The sequence below is a fragment of the Pipistrellus kuhlii genome, unplaced genomic scaffold, assembly GCF_014108245.1.
Source record: "Pipistrellus kuhlii isolate mPipKuh1 unplaced genomic scaffold, mPipKuh1.p scaffold_m20_p_1, whole genome shotgun sequence".
Classification (NCBI taxonomy): Eukaryota; Metazoa; Chordata; class Mammalia; order Chiroptera; family Vespertilionidae; genus Pipistrellus; species Pipistrellus kuhlii.
Window position 1 is genome coordinate 46040742 of NW_023425404.1, and position 27738 is coordinate 46068479.

Genomic DNA, 27738 nt, shown 5'->3' on the forward strand with positions numbered 1-27738 from the left:
TAGGCAAATTGACTGACTTGACTTTTAACTCTTCTTTATGTTTCTCTATTATATTTACAAAGAGATAATATGTGGCCAAATGCAAGCTATAATAAAAAAGGGACATGTATATTTCACCAACTTAATAATTTCTTTGGTAGTTGAGCTACGTTATATGAAATATGAAATTATTCTAATATATTTTTGGTAGGTGTATCCTGATTGTTTGACACAAGCTATCTATGTAACATTCCAGGAAGCATTTCCTGAATCCAGTAATCTTTTCAATGATAAATTTAAAGAAGATCTAGGGAATAACATTTATCTTTGGCTGTCAGGTATGACTATGTCATTTAAGTATTGATCATTATCTTGGTAGCTAAAGGTTTTGGATTTTGTTTGCTTCAGTCAAAAGAACAGATAGTTCTTTGCCTTACAAAACATGCCATATGTATGCCTATATTATAAAATAATAATGAGTATTCTCTTTTGAAAATTTTATAATACCAAAATTAATTAGTTATTACATTTAGAAGCCAAATAATTTTATAGGCAGTGTAACTATTGAAGAAAATTGAATTGCTACAATCATGTCGTATACATTTTATATTTGGAAGATAAACATTTTAACCAATTAACTGCCATGATATTTTGAATTTAATTAAAAAAGGTCTGCCGCTTGCATCTATAGATGCTTATGGAGTACAAATAGTTAAGCTGCTTTTGAGAATAATATTTATAACAAATAATATTCAGTAAATTCTAGAGCTAATGGAGTTCCTCAAAGAATATACAATGATTAATAAAAGAAACTTGTTTTTTGAATTATGATGTGCTTGTAGATAGGAGTGGTAGGAATGAAAAGCTAAAGGGAAGTAAATTGTAGAGAGCCCCCTGGAAGGCACATGGGCATTCTTTAATTATTGTCAGCTGAATCCAGTGGCCTTGGCAAAGCCATGCCCTGGGAACACACCTTGCCAAAAGGGCAAGGGTGTTGTTAGCTTCACCTTCATTTCAGCCAATAGTGTGGGGAAGTGGGTTTTTGATATCTAAATCCAGCCTAGCACCAGAAATGCTCAGGGCCTACTCAAGAATGCAAATAATTTCCTTTGTCTTGATCTTTTGGTGAAACTTCCTGTGATTAATATAGTAAGACATTTCTATGTAAAAGTTCCCTCATTAGAAAGTTGAGGTTAACAATCTTCACAGGACTGTTGTGAGAATAAAATGTATAATATGCATAAAAATGCTTTGACAGATTAATTTTTTTTCAAAATCCTAATTTCGTTGGCTAACTATATGTTTTATTATTAACAGGCATGAAACCTCAAAAAGGTTTTTGGACCCAGTGGAATCTGAAAGAACTGTCCACAACAACTATTCATGGTAGCAAGAAGGCACCTGCCAAATCTGAATATGATAGGATTTTAAAGAGTCAGGAACGGATAATGAATAGTAAGTAAATTTATCCTAAATTGAAGCATGAAATTGCCAAAATCATGTGTGCTAAGTTATTTATTTGTCAGAATTTTCTAATGATTTATACTTTGCTGAGCATTTTCAAATAACATTTGATATGTACACTGGTGTTATCATAGTATGAACATTGCTTTACATTTTAGTTTTTCATTATAAAATTATATTCTTATATTATTTTTAAGAACTTTTTAGGTACACAAGAAATATTCTTACTTTTTAGCTATATTACTAATTTATTAATAATGTATTTTGCTAATAAATTAAGTTTAAATTTTTTCCAGTAAGTTTAAATAATGTTTTCCTTAGAATTTCAGTTGTGTGACATGTTTGTCTGGACTTACCTAATATTATGAAAATATCTATCTTCTCTTTCTGGTACTTTTTATTTCCATGTTTTATTTAACATTTTATTCCATTTGGAATTTATTTTGATATAAGGAAGGTAGTTGTATTCTAGTATTTTGGTTTTTTCTAATTGCTCATTTATTAAATAGTTCACTTACAGGCTACATAAAATATCAATTCACTTGGACATATTTGTGTATTCTCTTCTATTCTATGTGCTACATGCCAAATTCCTGCACCAAACTTAGTTATTCTAGATTAATAAGCACTGTAAGGCAAGTTTATTTCTTTTTTCTTTTTCTTTTTCTTTTTTTTTTTTACATAATATGTCTAATACAAAACATAGGTCTGATGCTCAGGCCTTATTTCTGACTTATTAAATCAGAATTTCTGCCTCAGGATTTTTTTTAAGCTACTCAGGATGATTTCAACATGCAGGCAAAGTTAAAACCACTAATGTCCAGGGAAATAACTTTCTAATCTTTTTGATACAGGATAGAGGAAGAGGACAGAGGGACTAATCTACTCAACCTACTCTTCCGAAAGCTACTCTTCAGTTAATTTCTGTTTCTAAAATTAATTAATTACTGCTCTTGGGATTTGTGCTGTCAATTCCCCCACTCTTATCCTCATAGATATCATCCTACCTGATTTCCATCTTTTAGTACTTACATGAAATTTCTTGCTTACTATTGCCAAGGGTTTTTCCCGAACTTCAGACATAGTTATTGTTTTGAATCAAGGTTTTTTACTATCTTGACCTACTCTTGCATATCTGAGTTTTTTCCCCCCAGTCTGACAGGTGAATAACAACTTGGCTGAACATAAAATTAAGGAGTTTAAAGGAACTCGTTATTCTGTTAAAATTTTAACTTACAGAAAGTGATAAGAATAGAATAAGGAATTTCTATATATCCCTGATCCATCAATTGCTTAAATTTTACCCTATTTATGTTATCATGCTTTCTCTTATTTTCTCATATGGCATTGAAAGCTATAAATTTCTCTAAACACTGTTTTAGCAACATTGTACAGTTTAGATATGTTGTATTTTCATTATCATTTAACTTAAAATATATTCTAATTTTCAGTATAAATTCTATTTTGACCCTTGGGTTATTTGGAGATGTATTGCTTAATTTCCAAATATTTGGGGATTTTTTTAGATATCTTATAGTTATTTAATTCTAATTTAAAATATACTCTATATGATCTTTTGCAATATATTGATACTTGCTTTATGGTACAGTGCATTGCCTATCTGGATAATTTCTTGTGCACTTGAGAAGAATGTTCATTCTGTAGTAGTTTTATAAATCTTGATTAGATCAAGGTGTTTGATAGTATTATTCAGATCTTCTATATCAAGAGTTAACAAATTATATCCTGTGGACTGAATCTGGCCTATAGTCTCTTTCATGTCCTGTGAGCTAAGAATGACTTTTACATTTCTGTAAAAAGAAAAAGAATATACCACAGAGACCACATGTGGTTCACAAAGCCCAAAGTATTGACTTATCTGTCCCTTAATAGAAAAAGTTTGCTAACTCTGGTTCTATCTTCTTACTGATATTTTAATTACTTATTCTATTAGTGAGAAAGGATATTAAAATCTCCAACTCTAATTTGGAATTATTTATTTCTCCATTTGATTCTTTTGATTTTTGCTTTATCTGTTCTTTTAAGTTATTGTGCACATACTCATTATTATAATGCTTCCCTTTAATCATTTTGAAATTTTCTGTCACATCTATGATAATTCTTCTTGTCTTGTGTTCTATCTAGTTTGATATAATAGAGCCAACTCAGCTTTCTTATGCTTATGGTTTGTATGGTGTATCTTTTCCTATCATTTATTTACAAACTATATTTGTTTTTATATTTAAAGTGCATTTATTGTAGAGAGCCTTTAGTTCATTTTTTTTAATTTAGTCTGACAATTCCTTTTAATAGGAGTGCTTACTTCATTTACATTCACAATAACTGTATATTTTTACCATGTTCCTCTTTTTTCTTCTTTTTCTTTTTTCTTCAATTTTACCTCTCCTGATTTCTGTTCTTCCATTTCCCCTTTACTATCTTCTTTTGGTTAATTAAATATTTTTAGTATTCCACTTTATTTCCTCTTTTACTTATTTGCCTGTATCTCTTTGTAAGTTTTGAGATTGCCTTAATGATTACCAAATGCATCCTTAAATTATCAAAACACTACTTAAAGTTAATATTGTCCTACTTCACTAGAAATATAGGAGCTATATGTAGAGTGGAGTGAAAAATGGGACAAAAAGATGGGACAATTGAAGGGCTCCTTCATTTGTTTCTCTTCTCTTTGGAGGAGAGGAATTTGTTTCTCTTCTCTTTTCTTGCCTGTGCTGCCTGTTGTCCAACACATGAAAACCATTGTTTCATTTATTTTCTCTAATTTTTTAGTTGTTTAAGAAAGTAAATCCAGTGTCTGTTACTTCATCATAGAAGTAGAAGTGATTATATGTATTTTTAAAAGATTAAGAGGTTTAAAAGTAGCTTTCTATATTTATTCACATTTTATTATTCCTGGTTCCTTATTCCTTGCTATAAATTTGAATTATCATCTGTTATCATTTTCCTTTAGCCTAAAAAATGGCCTTTGGACAGTTTTCATAGTTCAGTTCTGCTAGCAATGAATTTTCTCAAGTTTATGTATCTAAAAATAATGTTCATTTTGCCTAACTTTTGAAGGATATTTTTTGCTAAATATAAAATTATGAGCATTTTTCTTTTGCCTTTCAGCAAGATACTACTGTTCTATTGTGTTCTATTTTATACTATTTCAAGTGAGAAGTCAGACACTATTCTTGGCATTTCCACTATGTCTAGAACAGAAGCATCCTATATAATAAGAGATGAATATGCTAATTATAACTAATGGATCACTAATCAGCAGGAGGTGGTGCAGCAAGCTATAAGGGGCAGGGGGGGGGAAATGCGCTACAGGAGGGGGCAGGGTAGCAAGCTATGGGGGGGCAAGGGAGATGGGAAAAGGTGAGAGAGCTACAGGAGGGTGGCAGTGACACTGGCAAAGGGATTCATGTGCAGAGCTACTAGTTTTCTATAAAGGGCCAGAGTAAATATTTTAGATTAATTGGATACACTTGATCTCTGTCACCTAATATATTTTTAAACTCTTTAAAAATGTATTTTTAAAAATTTATTAGGTTGGAAGCTACATGCAAAATAGGTCATGAGCTTGATTGTACCTGCAGGCTGTAGTTTGTTGATTCCTACTAGATGTAATGTGATTTCTTCCCTCTAACTACTGTTAAAGATTTTTCTCTTTATTCTTCGAATTTAACAAGTTGTCCATGAGTTGCTGATGTACTTTTTATGTGTGTTCATCCTCCTTGGGTTTTCTTAAACTGGTAGTTTGATGTTTTCACCAAATTTGGGGATTTTTTTTCCCCCCAAATTCTGTTCTATTTCTCTCTGGACTCTAATTTATATGTATTGTATTGCTTAATATTGTCCACAGCTCACTGGGGTTTTGTTATTTTTTTTTTAACTTTTTTCCCCTTTGTGTTCTTTAGAAAACACAATTTCTATTTATTTCATTTTAAGTTCACTTATTCCCCCTCCCCCTGGTTTACACTCTACTTTTAAACCCAATAAATGAATATTTTATTTCATACATTGTACTTTTCAGTTAAGAATTTTCATTTAGTCTTTTTTTATAGTTACCATTTTTACTCTGAGGTTCTCTTCAGACCATATTTTCCTTTAAGTCCTCAAACATATTTAAAATAGCTACTTTTTAAAAAAATATATTTTATTGATTTTTTACAGAGAGGAAGGGAGAGAGAGAGAGAGAGCTAGAAACGTCGATGAGAGAGAAACATCGACCAGCTGCCTTTTGCACACCCCCTACCAGGGATGTGCCCGCAACCAATGTACATGCCCTTGACCGGAATCGAACCTGGGACCTTTCAGTCCACAGACCGACGCTCTACCACTGAGCCAAACCGGCTTCGGCTAAAATTATTTTCTGATAATTCCAATATTTGGATAACATTGAGATGGATTTTTATTGGCTATTTTTTCTTGACTATAAGTCACAATTTCTTGATTCTTTTCATAATTTCTTATGTATTATGGGAATTTTGAATGATACTTTGAGGAAACTCTGGGTTCTGTTACATTCCACTGAACAATAGTAATTTTTGTTCAAGCAGGCAATTAGTTCAGCTGGACTCAAAGTCCAAGACTATGTCTTCTGTGGTGGTAAGCCACTGAAATCTCCACTCAGCACTTTAGTTATCTATCTGTTCCTTTTCACCTTTCTACCCTACTGCTCTCCTCTACCCAATGCATGAGTAATTCAGACAACAGCCAGAGGTTTGAGTAGATCTTGTAATATGCAGATTTGGTGCTTCCCTTCTGCAGCCCTTTTCTTTCCATGATTTCTAACAGTTCCTCATTTTTCAGTCCTCTGGCAGTCTTAAGTGAATAATATTTCCACTTAACTCCTCAAACCAGAAATATTTCTACCTTCTGTTTGCATTCCATCTACTTACATGCTACATAGACTAAGGTGTACTGTCAGTCAAAATGCTGCAGCTGAATGAACACAAATTGTATTTATCAAAGGTTGTTTCCCTCTAAAAAGGTTCGATTACCTTCCAGTTTATGGTGACTTCTGGTATTTTCTGGTATAGTCAAATTATTTTCTTTAATATTTTCAAAATTTATAACTGATACCTATTGGGAAGTTGGGTTGATGTACATTAAATATTTTGTTTAAATATTGAGCTCATTTTCCAATTTAAATATTAAATTCTCAAGCTAGAGATATTACTTCATTATCTTCTATTATTTAGTCTGGTAAAAAAGAAAAGTCTTAAACCAACCTATTTTTATTTCCTTTACAGTTAATTTGTGGATATTATTTTTTACATTTGCTTTGTGTGTGTGTGTGTGTGTGTGTGTGTGTGTGTGTGTGTGTGCAGATGTTTCCAGGATATTTTTTTATCTTATTAAAAAGACAATAATATTTTATTTTGGCACTTGTTCAGTATTTCATAGATCCTCAAGTTTTGAGGTAGGTTAAATATTAGCATTGTGTTTTACAAACTAAAACTGAGGCAGAGGTAATGTCATTTGTCACAAACCACAGGAGGAGTCCTATCAATGTCAAGAATAACATGGTCTCTCTAATATTTCAAATAATATCTCTGATGCATAGATTTAGTGGTGATAGCTTGCATATATTCACTTTAAAAGACTATATGTTACATAAATTATACTTTGGGTTATTTTGTAATTCTTTTTATTTTCTTTTAAAACATGGAATGCTTCATGAATTTGCATGTTATCCTTGCACAGGGACCATGCTAATCTCTGTATTGTTCCAATTTCAGTGTATGTGCACCAAAGCAAGCACTATTTTGTAATTCTTTAATCCATTCCTCAATAATTTTATGTGTTGTGGAATAATGTACTTGTTCCCATTTCTTAAAATTGCAAATTAACACATTACTGATTTTGTTCTTTTCTGGTTTTTGGGGTTGGTAAAGCAGAAAGATAACCAGTGAGCTTTTCTCAGAGCATTAGGCTGTTGTTAAGAGCTGGCGCTATATTCACTGCACCATATATGATGATTTAGGGTAATAGGAAAGCAGATATACAAATGGAGCCAAGACCAGAATAGATGCCTGTATCTAGGATTTTTAATTGGACTTTAAAATTAAAAAATGTCACTAATATATATCTCGATATTACTGGTAAGAACAATTTCTCTAAGTTTTTGCCAATGCCAAACTTTAGTTAGAATTCTTGGGTATCCCTAAGCTTCGTTGTTGCAGAATTTACCAGGCAACTGGAAAATACACAATAAGCACTTGGAGATTCAGGAAAAAACCCTTTATTTGCAGATGTACTGGTACAGTGACTCAGGGCAGTCAGTTTTCCAGAGTCTGAGTGATAAGTATGGAGGAAGCCTTCCTTTTATATCAAGCTTCTGGACTTTTTCACGGGCTTTGCAGTTCCTCTGTGGGTTGGGATGGGGGAAATGAGATTACACACAAAGGCCTGGCCTGGCTGGCACCAGCACTGACAACCCCTCCAGGAATTGTGTTTGGTTAATGGTTTAGGGCAGTGGTTCTCAACCTTCCTTATGCTGCAACCGTTTAATACAGGTCCTCATGTTGTTGACCCCCAACTATAAAATTATTTTCATTGCTACTTCATAACTGTAATTTTGCTACTGTTATGAATTGTAATGTAAATATCTGTGTTTTCCGGTGGTCTTAGGCTCTACAGCAGTGATTCTTAACCTGTGGGTCACCACCCACAGGTTGAGAACTGCTAGCAAGGTCACCTAGGCCTAGTAAATGTTTTAGCTAAATATTTCAAGTGAGACAGAAACTGAAGATAGAGAAAATTATCATTGTTTTAAATATTTAAGAAACAAGTTTCTTTCTACCAGTGGAAGGTATTTCTGATGTTGAGGAAATAAAATCTCTAGAAAAAGGCTTCTTATCCTGTTTTCACATGGTATACTATGATAGACTAAATGTCTTCTGTTGCAACAAAAAAAACCTGAATATATATTGTATAAAGATCAATTAATTAATTAAATAAGTAAAAGGCCATTACAAGCTATTCGTTCACTAAATGTTGCATAAACCAAGAATAGTTTTTTGTTAAAGGAGTGAAAAATGAGATGACTGTGGAAGTTAAGCACAAAACAACCAGTCCCTAGGAAAAAAACAGTTTTCCACATCACATTTTAGCCCTGCCAGGGGCTTCTCATTCTACCAGGTGCTCCTGGGCTATAGAGGCAAAAGTGACCATGAGTGAAGGGCTTCCCCTTGGATGCCAACATTTCAATGCAGCTTTTGCTTTTCAAGTAAGTTTCTGCCAGTGGGATGGGGATCTTTCAAGACCTTCTCTTATGAACTTTCCAGTATATGGTAAGGTATATTTATTGCTAAAAACCTTGAAAATGTGGTCCCATTTCATAGGTTTTAGATATATATCAATTTTTATGTTTATCTTCTGGAGCTGATACATATTTTTCTATTTATATTTTACAGTTTTTTAACTGAGAGCTAGGAGATTAAAGTGGCTATGTTTATCTTGCAACCTTGCACAGGGGTATCCTTCTAGGTTTGTTTTTATTATAGTGGAACCTTCATTCTTGACCTAATTTGTTCCAGAACACTATTCAAGAAGTGATTTGTTTGAAATCATTTTTTCCCCATTAGAAATAATTTAAATTGAATTAATGCATTCCACACCCCAATGATTCCCTGTTTTAACCTTTCTATTTATTTACAGTACATGTCTAATGCACTGTTTAATCTATAAACAAACACTTCTTTTCTTAAATTTATCAGACCACATCCTACAAGCCTTAAACAAATTGCTTTCAGCACTGTTCCAGGGATGTCCTTCAGGAATTCACTATGCGGCATCTTCCCTTTTGCACATGTCACTGCCTCAGAAATGCTAACTGCTTTTCATTTATCCAAATCAAAAATAGTTTTTCTAACTCTTCAATCGCCTGTGATCAGTTTCTTTCATATCCTTAGCAACATTAGCACTCGTGATGTTTTATGTTTAAAAGTATGTTAATTGTCCATTTTGTCAGCAAAACAAAACAAAATATTCACAGCACAATTTTCTGAGATGTTAACAACTCAGGTTTTAGCAGTAAAATTATTGGCATTTTTCTCCGTTGTTTCTGGCCTGAGAGAGATACTTTTTGTCATGACACTTTTTCTCAGCATGAAAGGGTTGTCAAATCCAGAACCAAAGCTTGTTCAACAACCAAAACATTTTTTCTGTGAACAACTTGGTCAAGGACAAAATTGTTCAAGATAAGAGACATTTGAGAACCGAGTTTTGACTATGTTATATTTTATTCAAACCTTCAGGAAAGTATAGAGACTATGTCTCACATATAACAACTATTTGTATTTTGCCACACTTTCTCTTAACACCTTTTATTTACAGCTCTTTTGTACCATCCCTAAGTTAGCCTCCCCATTCCCAGAGGTAATGACTATATTGAAGTTTGTAGACATTCTTTTTTTCTATACCATATAATATTGTTTTTAAGTTATTTACATAAATAACATATGAAACTGTTTTATATTTTAATATTAAACTATAATCAATATTCAATAATCCTACCTAATAAAAGAGTAATATGTAAATTAACCATTACTCTGCTACATTCAGAATGTAGCCCACTAGCCACAACCACCAGTCACTCTGAGTATGCAAATAAACCCAACCAAGATGGCTACAGCCATAGAGAGCAAGAGGGAGGCTTGGCTTTTCCAGGCAACAGAAGAAGCCAAACTTTCCACCTGCCTTTTCGGCCTAAGCCTCCATTCAAGGCTACAAAGTTTTAATTATAGAAGGTAAACAAATCCAAACAGAAATGATGGCAGCAATGGAACAAGCAGAAGGCTTGGCTCCACTCCAGGCTATCAAGTTTCAATTGTAGAAGATAATAAACCCCAGATACCGGGGCCTCTGCTCAGGTTGCCAAGGGGCATGGCTGGCCTGCAAACCACCACAGGCCCCTTGCTCAGGCTTCCCCACGCTACAAGAGAACCCCCTCCCTGATCCAGGACACCCTTCAGGGCAAACCAGCTGGTCCCCACCCATGCACAAGGCCTCTATCCTATCTAATAAAAGAGTAATATGCAGATTGACCATCACTCTAATACACAATGTGGCTGCCCCCATGTGGTCTAAGGTCCTGCCCCTATGTAGACACAAGATGGCCACCACAAGATGGCCAGCAGGTGAGGGCAGTTGGGAGGCACCAGGCCTGCAAGGGGTGGCAGTTGAGAGGGACCAGGCAAGCAGGGGAGGGAAGTTGGAGGCAATCAATACTGCAGGGGAGGGTAGTTCGGGGTGACCAGGCTGGCAGAGGAGGGAACTTAGGGGCAAATAGGCTGGCAGGGGAGCAGTTAGACATCAATCAAGCTGGCATGGGAGTAGTTAGGGGTGATCAGGTTGGCAGGCAGAAGCGTTTTGGGGCAATCAGGAAGGCAGGTAGGTGAGCAGTTGGGAGCCAGGAGTCCTGGATTGTGAGAGGGATGTCCAAATGCCCATTTAGACCCGATCCCAAAGGAATTGGGTCTAAATGGGCAGTTTAACATCTCTTGATAGGTTCCAGATTATAGAGAGTTTAGGCTGGGCTGAGGGATAACCCCCTCCATGCACGAATTTCATGCACCGGGCCTCTAGTTTAAAATAATCATATACTACCCAATAATTTTGAATACCAAGAGAACATAGTCAAGTTACTCCATAGACTGTAGACAGTAAGGAAAGGTTTTTTTCTTCTAGGAAATACTACTTAGGCCTTTTATCTCAATTATATTTATTTCAAATATTCCTTATTTACATGTCATTTCATGGTAGTCCTGTTTTTTAGTGTGTTTTTTTTCAGAAGTGAAGTGATTATTATTTCAGTAGCCATTGTCTGCAATCTAAAATGAATAATTTTTCTAGGTGGTGCCCTAACATGCTTGAAATAAATTTAATACTGTACATATAAGAAAAAGATCTTTTTTATTTGAAAAAATATAGATTATATTTGTTTCTAATTCATTTTATTTTTATATTAATGGAAATTTTTTTTAAAAAATGCATCAGATTTTATTTATACAAATATTTTAAAATATTTTCTATTTGATTCAAAAACATGACTAAATTTTTCTTTTTTTCTTTTTTTCTTTTTTTCTTGTGAGGTCACCTTAGTCTGGAGGGCAGGTTAGAGGTTTAATGAATATTTCTTTTTATATGCTACTCATAATTAAATGTTAATAATTTATGTTTAACTTGGGGATATCTTCAGTTTAAAGTATACACTTGAAAAAAATGTGTTAATAAAACCTTATTAATAATATTCCTATGTGGCAGGTCAGTTTCTTACCAATTATAAAATGAAACAACTGAAGCATAATATAATTTAGTAACATAACTGGTAAGTGGTAGATATGAATTTAAAGCCAGCAAATTCTGTCCTTAGAGTCTGAACTCTTAACCACTTACCATACTGTTTGCCTCTCAGTCATTTAATTTTGTAGGCTTGTAAGTATATTAAGGCTTAAATTTTTCAACATAGGATGAGTTATAACTTATGAGAATTACCATAGCCTCAAACCTTCATTCATGACTAACGTGAGTTTTCAGATCATTTCCTGGGATCAAATTTTAATAGGTGAGACTGAAGGAGGAAGGATGTTAGTAGAAGTGCCAGAAAAGGGAGAAGACTGGGGGTGGGGATGAGGGGGAACTCACTTGTTTCCCAGTTTTATATATGGACTACTCTAGAAATAGTGAGCAATGTTTAGAGAATTGAAAAAACCTACACTCTGAGTCTAAAGTGGTCCAGAGGTACAATGACAGCAAAGGGTTGGAATTTCTAATCTTCTTAAAGAAACTGAGCCTCATTGGGGAAGCACAGGTCTGCTACACACCATCTCTTTTTTTGCTGGGGAACTAAAGTCATACCATTTCAGAAAGGCAAGGATTACTCGCTGAGGTTTTCTCCTGTAAACTTCTGCTTAAATTGTGAGTACTGGGAACTCTGTTTAAGGTAGACGTTCATTCAAATCTACAATATGTGTTTATTTGAGCTTTGGGCCTCATATTTTTCTAGAGCCCTCGCCTACTCTTAAAGCTACCTTCGGACTTTTATATTAGTAGTCAGTGATTGCCTCTCCTCCACACAGTGATTCAGAAATTCAGGTTATTCCCTTCTGGGGTCAGCATCCTACAGAACCCCATCGTTATTAAAAGCGAGCTGCATCAGGAGAATAAAAGGGATAGGTGTGTACTCTTAAAAGTCTTGGCTCAGAAGTTACCCCCATCTCTTAAAATCGCATACCATTAGTGAAAACAAGCCATGGCTATACCTAGATGTAAGGAAGGCTGGCAAATAAAACCTGTGGCTGTGAAGCTGCTACATAGTGACAACTCCACACCATGGGAGAGGGAGTGCACATTTTTGTTTTGTTTTGTTTTTGTTTTAATATATTTTTATTGATTTTAGGGATGAAGGAAGAGGGAGAGAGAGATAGAAACATCAATGATGAGAGAGAATCATTGACTGGCTGCCTCCTGCACACCCTCTACTGGGGATCGAGCCTGCAGCCCAGGCATGTGCCGTTGGCCAGAATTGAACCTGGGACCTTTCATTCCGCAGGCTGACATTCTATCCATTGAGCCAAACCAGCTAGGGCAGGAACACACATTTTGGAGGAATGATTGTCATCAGTTAAAGAAGAATGCAGTGATCTTTACGTATGAAGTGCTTTTGCTATGGCCAGTAATAACATCTGAGCTGTCAAACAGAAATTTTGGAGAATTTACATCCACCACTCTGATCTTGACAATTTTTCAATACTTAAAGATTTCCCTGATAAGTCAATGGTTGATATTCACAAATAGGAATTTTTAATATTGTATAAAATGTGTCAACATTTAGATCTGCATAATTCACTGGAACAAATGACCAATGCATTATATTAAAAACTGGAGGCCCAGTGCACAAAAATTTGTGCACTGGGGTGGAGGGGCTCCTCAACCCTGCCTGCCCTCTCTCACAGTCCAGGAGCCCTCAGGTCATGTCCTACTGATGGCTAGTGGGCCTAAGCCACAGTCTGGCCTCCCTCTGTGGCGGCGACCAGGCCAATCAGGGGAAGGTGCCATCCCCATCACCCCGCCGCTGTTGCTGGCACTGTTGGCCACCCTAGCAGCAGGCCTTCCTTGGTCTTTGCAGCTGCTGTGGTTTTTATCAAGAAGGACGTCCGGAAGACATTTGGTCTATCTGGTCTAATTAGCATATTACCCTTTTATTAGTATTGATAATTATACATAGATTTTAAAGAGTGTGACAGCTCAATGGATTTTAATGTAACAGAGTACACAAGCACACTGATGTGGTTTTAAATTCCACAATGCTACCCACCTTTAAGAAACTACAATTTCTTGAGTTCTTGGGTAGTATCAAAGAATATTCATAATTATATGAAAAGGTTATTAAGATATTTCTTATTCCAACTACTTATCTGTGTTATACTGGATTTTTGTTATATACTTCAAAATATAAAAATAGTTTAAAAATCATATCATAATAGAAGTAAATATTGGGATCCAGCTGTTTCTGGATGTTAGAAATTTATTTTTTTTTTTTAATGGGAAACTAAGTTATTCCTCTGAAAAATTCTTCTTGAAAGTAGTTTTTTTTTTTAAAAAAAATGCTATTTATGTGAATCTGAAATGGATTTATTACTGTTCTTTTTAATGAACTAATAAATAAATGTTTAAGAAATACTAATAGATACAAAAACCAAATAAAGAAACATTCTTTAGTGTCCAACTATTCTCAAGACTATTCAGTCCTTGAGGTTGAAAAGTTTAAGAACCACTACCTTATAGGAAATTGCTGTGAATGGGCTTGGGCCCTGGCATCTGAGCACTCCCATATCCATATTAACAGTTTTACAGTTTCTTTATTGCTTATCCTCAAGCTGGACTCATTCATCATTGTGGAGGATCCCCTACATGTAAAACTCAGATAAATTTACTCAGGAAATAAATATATTTTGATTTGGAGACTTTTCTACAGATTCTAATATTTCCTAGGATCTGATATATTTAATTTGCACATAAAAGACTTGAATGTCCTTGAGTGTGTCATAAAACCCCTCTTAGCTTTATTTTCCACCTGAGATATAATTAGAATAGATTATTTCTATATTCCCTTTTTCAACATGTTGTTTACTCTATAACTTATATCCATAAGTGCCAATAATCTTCCAAAGTGGTGGTTGACTCTTTAAGTGGAATTAGCAAAGAAACTAGTGACTTACATTTATTATTTTAGCACTGGAGGCCCAGTGCATGGAAATTCATGCACTGGATGGGGGGAGGGTCCCTCATCCTGGCCTGCCCCATCTCACAGTCCAGGAAGCTTCAGGGACAGGAGGTGACTTGGTGATCAGGAGAAGGCGAAGCCCCATCACACCTCTGTTGCTGCCACTGCTGACAGCGCAAGCCTCGGCTGGCCCCGGTTACCTGAGCCTCAGGCAGCCTTGGGTGGTTGGGCAGCCACCATCCGAGGCTTGCCTGCATCTCAGGCCAGCCCTGGGTGGCTGGGGGCTGTGGGGACTAGGGAACTCCGGAGGCAGGCACATGGCTGCCACCCCATTGGAACTTAGGGGACTGGGAACCAGCATCTTTGAGGGTGTGGCAGTCAATTAGCATATTCCCTCCTTATTAGCTGTTGGCACCAGCATCTTTTGCGATGGTGTGGGGGTCGATTAGCATATTCCTTCTTTATTAGATAAGATTTTTACCTTTCTGTAGTTTTCTCCTTCTCTCTAACTTTGCGTGTATTAAGCCTTAATTTGTTTGCTGTAGGAATGCTAAGGCAGGTCAAGAGCAAAGTCTGGGTAAAACATAAGTATTCACATGCATATGTGCTTATATGTTTTCAAGGAATAAAATCACTTGTGCTCCATGTATCCTGATGTCTCAGAACTGCCTCTTCTAATCCAAAACATATTTAAAACATTGTTTTTTTCCTTCTTGACATCTGTCATGTGGGTAAAATTTTCTCCAGAATTTTAAACTAGGAGAATTTTCTTTTTTGTTTTTAATGAAGTAAATAGACAGCAGATAGTTAAAATTAGCCTTCCAAACAGAGAGGCATACCTCTCCTGTCAGGACAGGGATGAAGGCAGTTATAGAATTCAGTATCTGGAATGACACAGGATTTACAAGCCAGATCCCTTTCACCAGTGAATTGTTAGATTACTTACAAGACTACAGTTTTAATGTTCCTTCTTCTTCTTATGGTACAATACTATATAACCTTGTAAATTCAGATGAGGATCACTTTAAAAAATGTTTTTATACTTGTCCCCTAATTTTTAAGCCCAGTTTTCCCCTTTTATCTGGACTTTAAGGTTAAAACATTAACATACTCCATGATTTTTAATGAACTATAATTTAAACTACAAGTAATTTTAAAAATCTTTACAATCAGTCAACATGTAGCTTTTAAGTACCCTATGTGCAAATTACTTCACATGGTACTGTGGGGAGATGAAAATAAAAAAGAAAAGTAGTAGTTACTCATGCACAGTACAAGTTGCTGGTCTTGTGGCGGGCAGGGCAGGGTGGAGCACGAGCTACTAGTGGCGATGGGCGGGGTGGCCAGCTGAGGCAAGTTGCAGAGAGCTACTCACACACAAATTTGTGTGCAGGGCCCCTAGTTCTATATAATAAAGAGGTGTATGCAAATTGACCATCACTCCAATACACCAGATGGCTGTCACAAGTTGGCCAGCAGAGGAGGGCAGGTGGAGAGGGCAGTAGGGAGGGACCAGGCCTGCAGGGGAGGGCAGTTTGGGGTGACCGGTCTGGCAGAAAAGAGCAGTTGGGAGCAATCAGGCCTGCAGGGGAGGACAGTTGGGGGTGACCAAGTCTGCAGGGGAGGGCAGTTGGGGGCAACCAGGCCTGCAGGGGAGGGCAGTTGAGGGTGACTAGGCCTACAAGGGAGGGAAGTTACGAATGACCAGGCCAGCAGGGGAAGGCAGTTGGGGGCAACCAGGCCTGCAGGGGAGGACAGTTAGGAGTGATTAGGCCTTCAGGGGAGGGCAGTTGGGGGTGACCAGGCCTGCAGGGGAGAGCAGTTAGGGGGGATCAGGCCTGTAGGGGAGGGCAGTTGGGGGCGACCAGGCCTGCAAGGGAAAAAAGTATGGGTGACCAGGTCAGCAGGGTTGGCAGTTGGGGACAACCAGGCCTGTAGGGGAGGACAGTTAGGGGCAACCAGGCTGGCAGGAGAGGGCTAGGGGTGATCAGGCCTGCAGGGGAGGGCAGTTAGGAGCAGCCAGGCTGGCAAAGGAGGGCAGTTGGGGTGACCAGGCCTACATGGGAGGGCAGTTAGGGCAATCAGGCCAGCAGGGGAGAAGTTAGGCATTGATCAGGCTGGCTGGGCAGTGGTTAGGAGAGTGATCAGGCTGGCAGGAAGAAGCCGGTAGAGTCAATCAGGCAGGCAAGCAGTTGGGAGCCAGCAATCCTAGATTGTGAGTGGGATGTTCGACTAGGATGGGGCCTATATGGGCAGTCGGACATCCCTCAAGGGTTCCCAGATTGGAGAGGGTGCAGGCTGGGATGAGGGACACACTCTCCTCATGCACGAATTTTGTGCACTGGGCCTTTAGTTGTATTATGAAATGCTTTATATACTCTATTGAGTGACATGGATATACTTCTGAGAGAATCACTAGCTTGAACAAAACATCTGCATTTGTTTCTATATTGACATAATGCTTTGAAGTTATGTATGCTCATTATTCTGTTACTTGAACTGTAATTCATTTATCCATTTGTTCACTGAATATTTACTGAGGGCTTAGTTACTATGTGCCAGAGACTGTTAAAGATGCATTGGGATATTATAGTGAACAAAACATGTAAGATCCTTTCCTTGTAAAACTATGGCCTGGTGATGAGATAAACACAATGTATTATACTAAGGAAACTTTAAAGGTTTGTTGTTGAGCAGTGAGAAGATTGGACAGGTAAGGTAAGAGCCAATTGTATGACAGCTTTGGATGCTATTTTACAGAATTTAAATCTAATAGGAATTAAGAAGCAATAAGGGTTCTAAAGAGATTCTCCTCTGCCTGCCCTGTATAGCTAATTGGCTCTCAATGCCCAGGCACAGTAGAATTTCCTAGAGAGCTTTAAAAATACCATTGCCTGGGTCCCATTCCAGATATACTGATACAACTGGCCGGGGGAGGGCCTCGGAATCATTTTTTTTTAAATCCCATATAATTCCAGTGTACACCTAGCAATAAAATATTTTTCAAGTCTTTGGGGGTCTTTTTATCCTCAGATGGTCTTGGGCAATTAGTGATTGATTGCTTCCACCATCCAAACTTCTCCATGGCTGGAGGAATTTCACCTGGCATCTGTGATCTTATTCTCTTGAGATAGGGTAGTGGAGGGGAGGATTATCTTCAGGTTGGCTCTGAAGGCAGGGTCATTTCCCTCATAGGGAGGCAAAGTAATATTGTTAGTTTTTCAGATGTATTAGGACTCTCAGGAGGCACAACTCAAGCTAATAGGCAGTTCAGAACTGGTTTAAACCCTTTCTCAGAGAACGGACCACACAGGGAAGAATCAAGAATGCTACCACATAGATGTACCTACTTCTTCCTCTGCTGAATGGCCCACCGTGGATAGCCATGGATTACTCTTATCAGGCACCAGGGAATCTTATCTGGGGCAGTGGCTGAAAAACCACCCAGTTCACGATTTATGTTAGGTAGCCTTTAAAATGATCCCTACATTCTAGGTGTTATGCCCAGGTATGATTCCCTTCCTTGAAGACAGGCAGAAGACTAGCTGTAGAAATACAGTGGCTTCCATTTGGAGAATACGCTCTCATTCTTTCTGATTCCTTGCTGTGGGAAACAGTCGTGCTATGGGGAGGCCCCTATGAGGAAGTGGTGTTGTGAGCCAACAGCCAGTGAGGATCTAAGGTGGATCCCTCTCCAGGTTGAGTATAGAGCAGGTTGAGTATAGAGATAATAGATGACTGTAGGCCTGGCCAACACTTTGATTGCAGCCTTATAGAAACACCTGGTGAAACCATGCCCAGGTTCCTGAGCCCATAAATGATAAGATAATATTCTCTATTTAAGCCACTAATTTTTAAGATAATGTGTTATAAAAACCATAGATAACTAAGACATGGCTGGGTTGGTCAAGAGAGAGACCTGTCATCTTCAAGCTAAATGTTATTATTCATCTCATATTTTTATTATTAAAATATAAGTTCTGGTAATATGAAAGAAAATAAATTTGATATGAGGATTTAGAAACCACATAATAATCAGAAAGTAATATATATATATATATATATATATATATATATATATGCCATATTTTCAGGTATTGTAGGGAAAAGACTAGGACTTCATTATTTCTTGTTTCATCAACTCAAAATAAATACATTTCCTTGATACACCATTCAAAGTTAGAGGATAAGTGGGAGCACATGTGAGCCTAAAGGGACCATCACCATCATTGAAAGCAGCAGTTTCATTGAATATAGAAGTAAAATACAGTAGCCTAACAAAAATGCTGAATGAGTTAGAGACAAAGTTTTAATGAACTATTTCATATTGGGATATTGCATTCAGAACTCTAACCAGAGACAAATTGATAATATTTTCTAAAAACTCTGTTTTTTAGGTCATCAAGGAAATGGTTAAGATTTATAATCTTCTAGTGTCCATAAGTTAGTCACAGTGTCCTGCATCTCTTTTGATAGATGGCATATTCTTTTTTTTTTAAAATATATTTTATTGATTTTTTACAGAGAGGAAAGGAGAGGGATAGAGAGTTAGAAATATCGATGAGAGAGAATCATTGATCACTTGCCTCTTGCACACCTCCTACTGGGGATGTGCCCGCAACCCAGGTACATGCCCTTGACCGGGATGGAACCCGGGACCTTTCAGTCCATAGGCTGATGCTCTATCCGCTGAGCCAAACCAGTTTTGGCTAGATGGTATATTCTGATTGACCAGTAACCACTGATACTGGTCGTTACATTTTTTAATATCACTCTTATCCAGAGTGAATTTTAGAGAACTTTTTGGTTTTATTTTTGCCATGTGTCATCTGTGTGTAAAGTTGGACTATGTTAAGGTACAGGATCTCTTGTGCCTTATTCATGCCCAAGTATATGGCACTAGGGTAGTGGTGTAAATGAAGCCATGTGATAAAATTTGTACATCTTTCTGGTGGATCACTTTTACTCACTGGTGTCACTTTCATATTAAAACAAATACAAATGTATTATGGAATAAAGTGCAAAAATTACATGAGTCTTTTTGTGTCTTTGGTGGGTGACCTTAGACTCTCATTCTCTGCCTCTATGATTGGCATTTCAGTAGAAAATTGGAACAAGCACTGATGGAAACTAAGAATTCATCTCCAGAACTCTTCTATCAAGTTTAGCTTATTACCAACTGAAAGGCTGATAATTTACAGCTTTTTCATGTGAAAATGTTTTACCTCACTAACTGCAAGGAAAGTATTTTCTTTATTAACTTCTTTTGCTAACAATTTACATTCTTTTAGTTTTTTCCTTCCTAATTATTGGAAACCTATGTATTTAACCAATGTTCTTTTCAAAGACCAGTTTATATGGGTATTTTGCACAATGCTCTCCATTTGTAAACAAATGGGTACATGTAAGAGTTGACTAGGAATTAGGATGAGAAATTCCATTACTTCTTTCATCCTTTTGATTGAGATCACAGTATAGACTAATCAATTATATATGAAGTGAATTGCCAAAACACAATTGTATATACCAGTATATACCTACAAAAATTCGAATGTACATACCATTATATATGTACATAAATATTCTATCTCAATAGTATTTTTTTAATGAGACCACTAGCTAATAATCCTAATAGTCTAAGAGGAGGAAGCACATGCTAAATGCCCTAGACTCTTGTGACAGCTTCCTACCTAACCAGATATGTGACTTTGGATGTATCATAATCTTAATTTCGTGGTCTACAGATGAATAAAAGGGACTAAGGCCCCTTGTAGTTTTAAGATTCTAGAATTCTAAGCATATGTAACTAGCACAGATTTTCTCAAATTTGAATGATAGATGTAAAAAAGGAGGGGGACAAGGAATTAAAAGTGTTTCTAGAAATGCTCCCAGATTGGAATTACTGCTAAATATTGATTTGCTTAATTCAGCATTGCAATATAATTTAATTGTAACTATAATTTAATTGTAACACACACACATATACACTGAGTGGCCAGATTATTATGATCTCTGAATGCATAATAATCTGGCCACTCAGTATATATATTAATAGACATATATTAGAGGTGCAGTGCATGAATTTGTGCATGGTGGGGTCCGGCCAGCCTGGCCAGGGGTAGGGGACATGGGCAATTGGCCAGCCTGCCTGCTGGTCGAACTCCTAGTCCAGGGGACAATTTGCATATTAGCCTTTTATTATATAGGATATACACTGAGTAGCCAGATTATTATGCATTCAGAAATCATAATAATCTGGCCACTCAGTGTATATTTCTGCTTACATATCCATATAATCTTGTTTCACCCAATCTTTTACAAATGAAGTAAAATTAGTCTCATTATTAATTTTTTTAATATTCAAACATTGAATCAATTCATTTAAATTTGAGTAACAGATATTCTGCTAGGTCTTAAGAAAATAAATATGAAAAACATACATCCTTTTCTGCACTCACATGTTCACAAGACTCCAGAAGCTGATCTTGGAACCTAGACTAGTAAGGCCCTTAAGTCAGATAACAATTAAAAATATCATTCTTGGCCTGGCCACAGTGGCTCAGTGGTTGAGTGTCGACCTATGGACCAGGAGGTCACTGTTCGATTCCCAGTCAGGGCACATGCAAGGGGCATGCAGGAGACAGCCAATTGATGATTCTCTGTCATCATTACTGTTTCTGTTTCTCCTCCTCTCTTTCTCTCTGAAATCAATAAAAAAAATTTTTTTAAAGAAAAAAATCATCTTGGCATCTCCCCAGAGTAGATCTTGGAAAGGGCAGTTCTTTTAGCTTCCTGCAGCCTGATTAGATAGGTGAGCCACAAGAAAACCAATTGAATTTGTTGTTTCTGTTGATTTAACTGTTTCATGTAACTCTCACCTATAAATGTATTACCATATAACATTTATATAAAACAAAGGAACTTGAATGAAAATATTTTTAAATTAAAACCACCATGGTGAACATGCCAATATATAATTTAGATAAATTTTGACCTCCTGTTAATGAATATATAAAGTGCCAATGGAAGAGTTATGAATGGAAATTCATTTTTCTGATAAACCCATTATCTGTAGCCTGATTTCAAGCCTTTGTGTTATTCTAGGCCTCAGTAGCCTGTTTTGGGCATTGTGCTCTTGCCATCTAACAGGGAAACCACTTTTAATGCTGCCCTACTCCAAATGTTCAGATCTCTAGAGATTAGAAAAATTACTAACTTTAAATATGCAGGTTTTTAAAATATGCTATTTTTCTACTGATAAACTCAAATATAGTCTAACTTTAAAATTCTGTAAGTTCTTTTAACTTATACGATTCAAGTTAACTGACAAGAGTATGTGGCAAAACATATTTCGCATTTTTGTATTGTTCCCTGCGAGACATCTATTGTGAGATTGCTGCAGGCTGTCATTTTTGTCTGTCATCCAGGATTTGCTGGCCAAGTGTTATGCCCTGGACTTGGTGTTGGTCACGAGGAGTGAACTTGCAGTGGAGCCAGCCGGCTTTGTTATTGCTTTAGAATCAAAAGCATATGAAACAGATACAGCTTATTAAGGTTGTTTTTTTATAAATAACATAAACTTAAATAACAAAACAATAAAGTTCATATACAACTTAAAATAGAGTTTAATGCTGTAACCACCAAAAAGGAAAAGCATGATTATTTGTGGGGAAAACATTATAAGCCATATTCCTGAATATGAATTATACAAAAGATAGATTATATTACTTGAATTTTAACTTTTAGGGATTATAAAATGTTATTTTGTGGCAAGTGAGATGAAGTACAGTATTATTATCATTATTGCTATTTTATATACAAGAGTTTTGAAAACATCCTTGTAGCAATATCCTTTCAATTTGAGCAGCATTAGGAATTTTGTTCTTGTTAGTAGGCACAAAAATGTCCTAATCATATACTTTGTATAACTATTCAATTCCATAGTAGAATTTTTGAGAATATTCCTTTTTTTCTGATTAGAGTCTAAGTGAATTATAATTTTTCACTAGAAAGCATTTCAGTTACTGCTCATCTTTCATAGTTAGCCTTAACTTGATTATCTGACAAATCATTCCAGCAGCCTTTAGGTCTGACATATCTTATATAACATTATCTGCATCATTATTATTATTATAGCAGCCATTTAATAAGCAGAAAAGAATATTTAAATAATCATTATCAGATAATCAAATCTAACATACTCTTAAGGGTAAATTAATTTAAGAAAAAAAATTACTATTACTAACATCATGATTGTACAACCAGTTTTATAATATTTTACAACTTTTAGTTACTAAATCTGATTTTTGTGTTTATTTTTCAAACCTTTTTTAATGCAGTCTCTTAAAATAAACATAAATGCGCAAGTCCAGCTTGATCAGTTTTTCAGTAGTTTTCCAGCCTTTCTTGGTTACTTAGAGAAGAGAAAAGAAAAGAAAACAGTCCACTTAAAGAAATCTCCCTGCTGGAACTGGTTTCTTATATACTATATATTATTAGGTTATTGCCATAGGAAGAAAGTGAGCTGTTTTTTGTTCTTTCTTCGTTTTTTTTCCTCTTACAGGAACCCCCTTTTGACTTAAGGCAACAAACATTTCTCCTCCACTGTGTGTCCATTTAGCTGATGCATATGTGTTATAATGGTTTTCCAGGATTAATTCTTTGAAGTTGCAATCTTCATTGCATTCTTTCTGTTAAAACAACAAACAAACAACATTAGCTAAATGATCTTTAGAGTGGCTCAATTAAACAGAGTAAGCAATAATATTTGGTAGAATTAAAACTTAAATGACTTTTTTGAGTGGGCATAATGCAGTTTACATACTTGCAAAAAATAAGATCTTAAATTTTAAAATAAAATGATATACATTTAGTTATGCAACATGGTTTCAAACATGTAACTTTGGGCAGTCAGTTGCTTCTGTTCTTTAATAATGGGAGTGATTGCCCCGATTAGCAGCTCTCATTTTACTATGCCCGCACTCATTCCCTAACCACTGAAACTTTTATATGATTAGCAGAGCCTCTGTCTCTCCCTCAGCTGAAAGACATATTTCACAACCTTTATGTCTTACTACACTGTCTGCAATAGTGATGGAAAATAAAAGGTTAATTTATTTGTTTGTCCATCTAATCATTTATTCATTCATTCATTCAGTTAAACCTATGTTTTTATGTAATTAACCTGTGCCAGGTATTGTGCTGGGCTGTGGGTATACAAAAGAAAGCTAGTTATACTTTATTACTGTGGAATGAACTGTTATATATTTCACATTATAATAAAGGGGCAACAATGGGAATACTTGCAGTTCAAAGCCCATAATTTTGAGATCGATAAACAAACTTCTGAATTCCCCCCCCACCCAAGAATTTCCATGTCAGCAATGTGCAAATTGGGTGAACTCTTACAATAAGAGCTTTAGTATTGATGGATGAAAATTTTAGATTTTAAGTATCTAAAATGCACATGGAATGTTAGAGCTGGAAGAATCCTGAGAAGTTAGCTAGTTTAGCTAATTTCACAGATGAAGAAACCAAAATCCAGAAAACTAAACAATTTGTCCATACATGTGGGAAAAACAACATGTGGCATTTTCTTAATGCTTGAATATAAAATATTGTAATGAAATCATTAAATTATATGGTTAGAGAAAAATTAATTCCATTTTTACTTTTCTAAAAGCCAAGATATTCTTAATAAAAGTAAATTTGGAAAATTAAGGCTACACTATCAATTATTAATACCTTTGCATAGAGTTTTCCTTCTTTGTTCATTGCAAGAAAATATTCACTTTCCACCCCTTTGATTGCCACAATTCCAACTTCCACTGTCCTGATTTCCATAATATCTGCAAGGAATCACAGAAAGATATGTCAGTTATTCACTCAGCTTTGTCTATTATGCAAGAATGGCCATTTGTCTTTATTTTTGTCCAATTGGAAGTTAAGGTTACTAATGTGATTATTACTTAACACATACACACAATCACCAGATCACTACTTATTATAAATGTGCAAACTACTGATTTTTTGTTTTGTAGAAAAATAGACTTATCTGGATCCAATGAAATAGTTACATATTTGAATTTAGCTTTTTCTTCTCTAGAATTACATTTCTAATTTACATGAATAATAACAATAAAAAATAGCTAAGAATTGTTCCAGCGCCTATGTATTAACACATTTACTCACCACCAAGACTATGAGGCATGTACTCTTGTTATCCCCCATTTAGAGATCAAGAGCTCAGGCATAGAGAAATTTAGTAATTTGCCCAAACTCTCTCAGCTGATAAATGGCAGAAGTGGGATTTGAACTGAGATGGTCTGGCTCTTAATAGTTATATCCTATATAATAAAAGTATAATATGCTAAGTGTCCAACCCATCGGTCAACTGTTCAGTCGACCCCAGTCGCTATCATGCACACTGACCACCAGGGGGCAGACACTCCAACCAGTAGGTTAGCTTGCTGCTGGGGTCCAGCCAATCAGGACTGGGCGAGAGGACCATACAGGCCCTGGCAGTCCCTCCCAGGCTAGCTGGCCCTGATTGGCCTGATCTAGCGCTGAATGGGACTGGACAAGACGTCCCTGATTAGCCCTGGTCACTGGCCAGGCCAAGGGACCCCACCTGTGCACAAATCCGTGCCCCAGGCCTTTAGTAATACTATAAAAGCATAATAAGCTGATATTTTTATTATTTTTCTACTTAAACTCTATCTTTAAAAATATTGCTAACAGAATATCTCCTGAATATACCAAAATTGAGTAAACAGAGCCTAAACTTCAAAAAATATTACTAGTCAGTTTTTTTGATCCAAGGAAAGATAATTTAAAACAAAATTATGAATCCTATTCATATATTATTTTATAACTGTGTACCTAAGTAATTGTGGAAATTAGTTTTGCAAAACTTGTAGTTACAAGAATGTTACACTATAATTTTGTATTATGTACATTTTCCTTAAGTGCTATATTTTAATGGCTCATGTTAAATACAGTAAAACTTCTAGAAATTTTTAAAGATGATTGGGGAATTAAAAGTTTAGTGAGCCTTTTTATGTAATTTCTGCTAATTATACTTTCAACATGAAGGTGCAAACATGAGACATTCTCTTTCCTGCCCCTCATACAATACAAAGAAAATTCCAGGTCAAAATTATCTATATAAATTGAGACTCCAAAAGCTATTTTCTGAAATATTCATTTAATGACAGGAAAATCTGCTGTTTTACTCCATGCCTTTAGTCCATCCACTTATTCTTTTTGCTTCGGTTTTCTTATCGAGAGAATGAAATCGTTACTCTCTTCATCGGGATTAATGTACCCTGGCTAATATTTGTTTTCTGTCTCACATACGTGCTGCATACAGGAGCCACTTTCCAGTATACTGTGCTTGGCACCAGTCAGGGCTCATCCAGTTGAGCATTCAGAGCTGCTCATCCAGAAACTGGGCTCTATGTGTAAAATGCAAAGGCGTGGATATTAATCTTTCTAAGTATTTATAAAGTGTTGTCAGGATGCATAGTACTCTACGGTACTGTACAAATTAAGAAAAATTACCCTGGTTTTTTAATTCCAGAAGTTAAAAATCTAATATAGGTAGCAAACACATTTGTAGATATACCTTAATTGAATGAGAAAAACCTTTTTGGAAAGCACAGCCCTGAAAAAGAGGCTCAGGGAAACTTTAGCAATTGTTTACGAACTCATGAAGGCTGTGATACCCATGCAGTCATACAGCATTTCACAAATCTCCACTGAGAGCCAGTCTGGTCAGGTCACTTCAGAGACAAACAGTGCCCTCTGGGAGCTCTGTATCTGGTAACTATCTGTTCTTTGTGTTCATTCAAGGAAGAGCAAAGGGAAATCATTTACAATGCCTCCGACTAGGTTAGATTTGTACTATTCCATGAATGATACTGAAAAAATTCACTGATTTAACATATTTGAAATATCTTCTAAATTGCAAATGTATCTATTTAAGAACATATGGAGCAGTGGGTTTCTAAAGACCTTACCACTGCAAAATTAAATGAAGAGGTCAGTGTTTTCCTTATCGTTAATCCATTTACTCCTGTTTCCCACCCTTTATTCAATGTTATATTTTTTTCCCATAGATAGAAGAGTACTGATGAATAGGCTTAGGATATCTTTCATTAGCAATTGTAATTAGGGAATGGAATCTGTAATGTTTGCTGGCTTTTCTTTGATAGACCAGTGTTCACACAATATAACTGTGATAGAGGTATTGTTGATTATGATATGCAGACAACTTCCCTTTCAGGTCTAGTCATAACAATATGTTTATATTGTCTCACCGACAAGCCCTTGTTTTCTCTATCCCCTGCCTGTCCATTGCCCATCTTATCTTTGTTGTACTCTGATATTTAAGAGGTAATGAGTATTGTTCATCATATCCCTCCACATATCGGGGTTTATTATATTAGAAAAGGTTTAGATTTTTTAAAAATAGATTCTATTGATTTTTTACAGAGAGGAAGGGAGAGGGATAAAGAGTTAGAAACATCGATGAGAGAGAAACATCCATCAGCTGCCTCCTGCACACCCCCTACCAGGGATGTGCCTGCAACCAAGGTGCATGCTCTTGACTGGAATCAAACCCGGACCCTTCAGTTCGCAGGCCGAAGCTCTGTCCACTGAGCCAAACTGGTTTCAGCCAAGATTTAGATTTTTTTTAACAACCCAGTTTACAGTGAGCAAAATCTGAACAGATTGCCTTATCAAAGTAGATATATAGATGGCAAATAGGCATATGAAAATATGCTCAATCTTTAAAGATTCTATCTTTAACTGAGATTAAAATAGGCCTGAAATGGTAAGGTTCCTGATTCGGGGATATTCTTAATTGTTTGATATATTTAAACAATATCTTTCACTAGGAAATCAACAGAGTTAAAAGTAGAATGCTTGGGAGAGCATTAAGTAGTGTTGGCAGAATCAATACCCTATCAGCCCTCACTTCCTAGTTGTTCTTCTTGTGCTGTGCCCTCTTTTATTAAAACAAACAAACAAACAAACAAAAATAAGGATAA

General features: G+C 36.0%; 2 protein-coding genes and 1 non-coding gene across 4 annotated transcripts in view; 1 reads left to right on the forward strand and 2 right to left on the reverse strand.

The window, feature by feature from the left end:
• The window catches only part of LOC123650982 (protein FAM227B-like), a 38003-nt gene extending 36561 nt beyond the window's left edge, over positions 1-1442 (forward strand). The window contains exons 11-12 of the mRNA XM_036442746.2: positions 191-317; positions 1297-1442. Coding sequence (XP_036298639.2) covers positions 191-317; positions 1297-1442 — 273 coding nt within the window. The remainder of the gene's footprint in view (positions 1-190; positions 318-1296) is intronic.
• A 5671-nt stretch (positions 1443-7113) lies between these two features.
• Positions 7114-7216, reverse strand: LOC118709965. The gene has a single exon (XR_004985219.1). It is a non-coding gene; the product is annotated as a U6 spliceosomal RNA (small nuclear RNA).
• A 15009-nt stretch (positions 7217-22225) lies between these two features.
• FGF7 (fibroblast growth factor 7) overlaps positions 22226-27738 on the reverse strand; it is a 59813-nt gene continuing 54300 nt past the window's right edge. For both annotated transcript variants that reach the window (XM_045582726.1, XM_036442726.2), the window contains exons 3-4: positions 24428-24531; positions 22226-23373 (exon numbers count right to left, since the gene is read on the reverse strand). In XM_045582726.1, the coding sequence (XP_045438682.1) occupies positions 23179-23373; positions 24428-24531 (299 nt within the window). In that variant the 3' untranslated portion in view covers positions 22226-23178. The remainder of the gene's footprint in view (positions 23374-24427; positions 24532-27738) is intronic.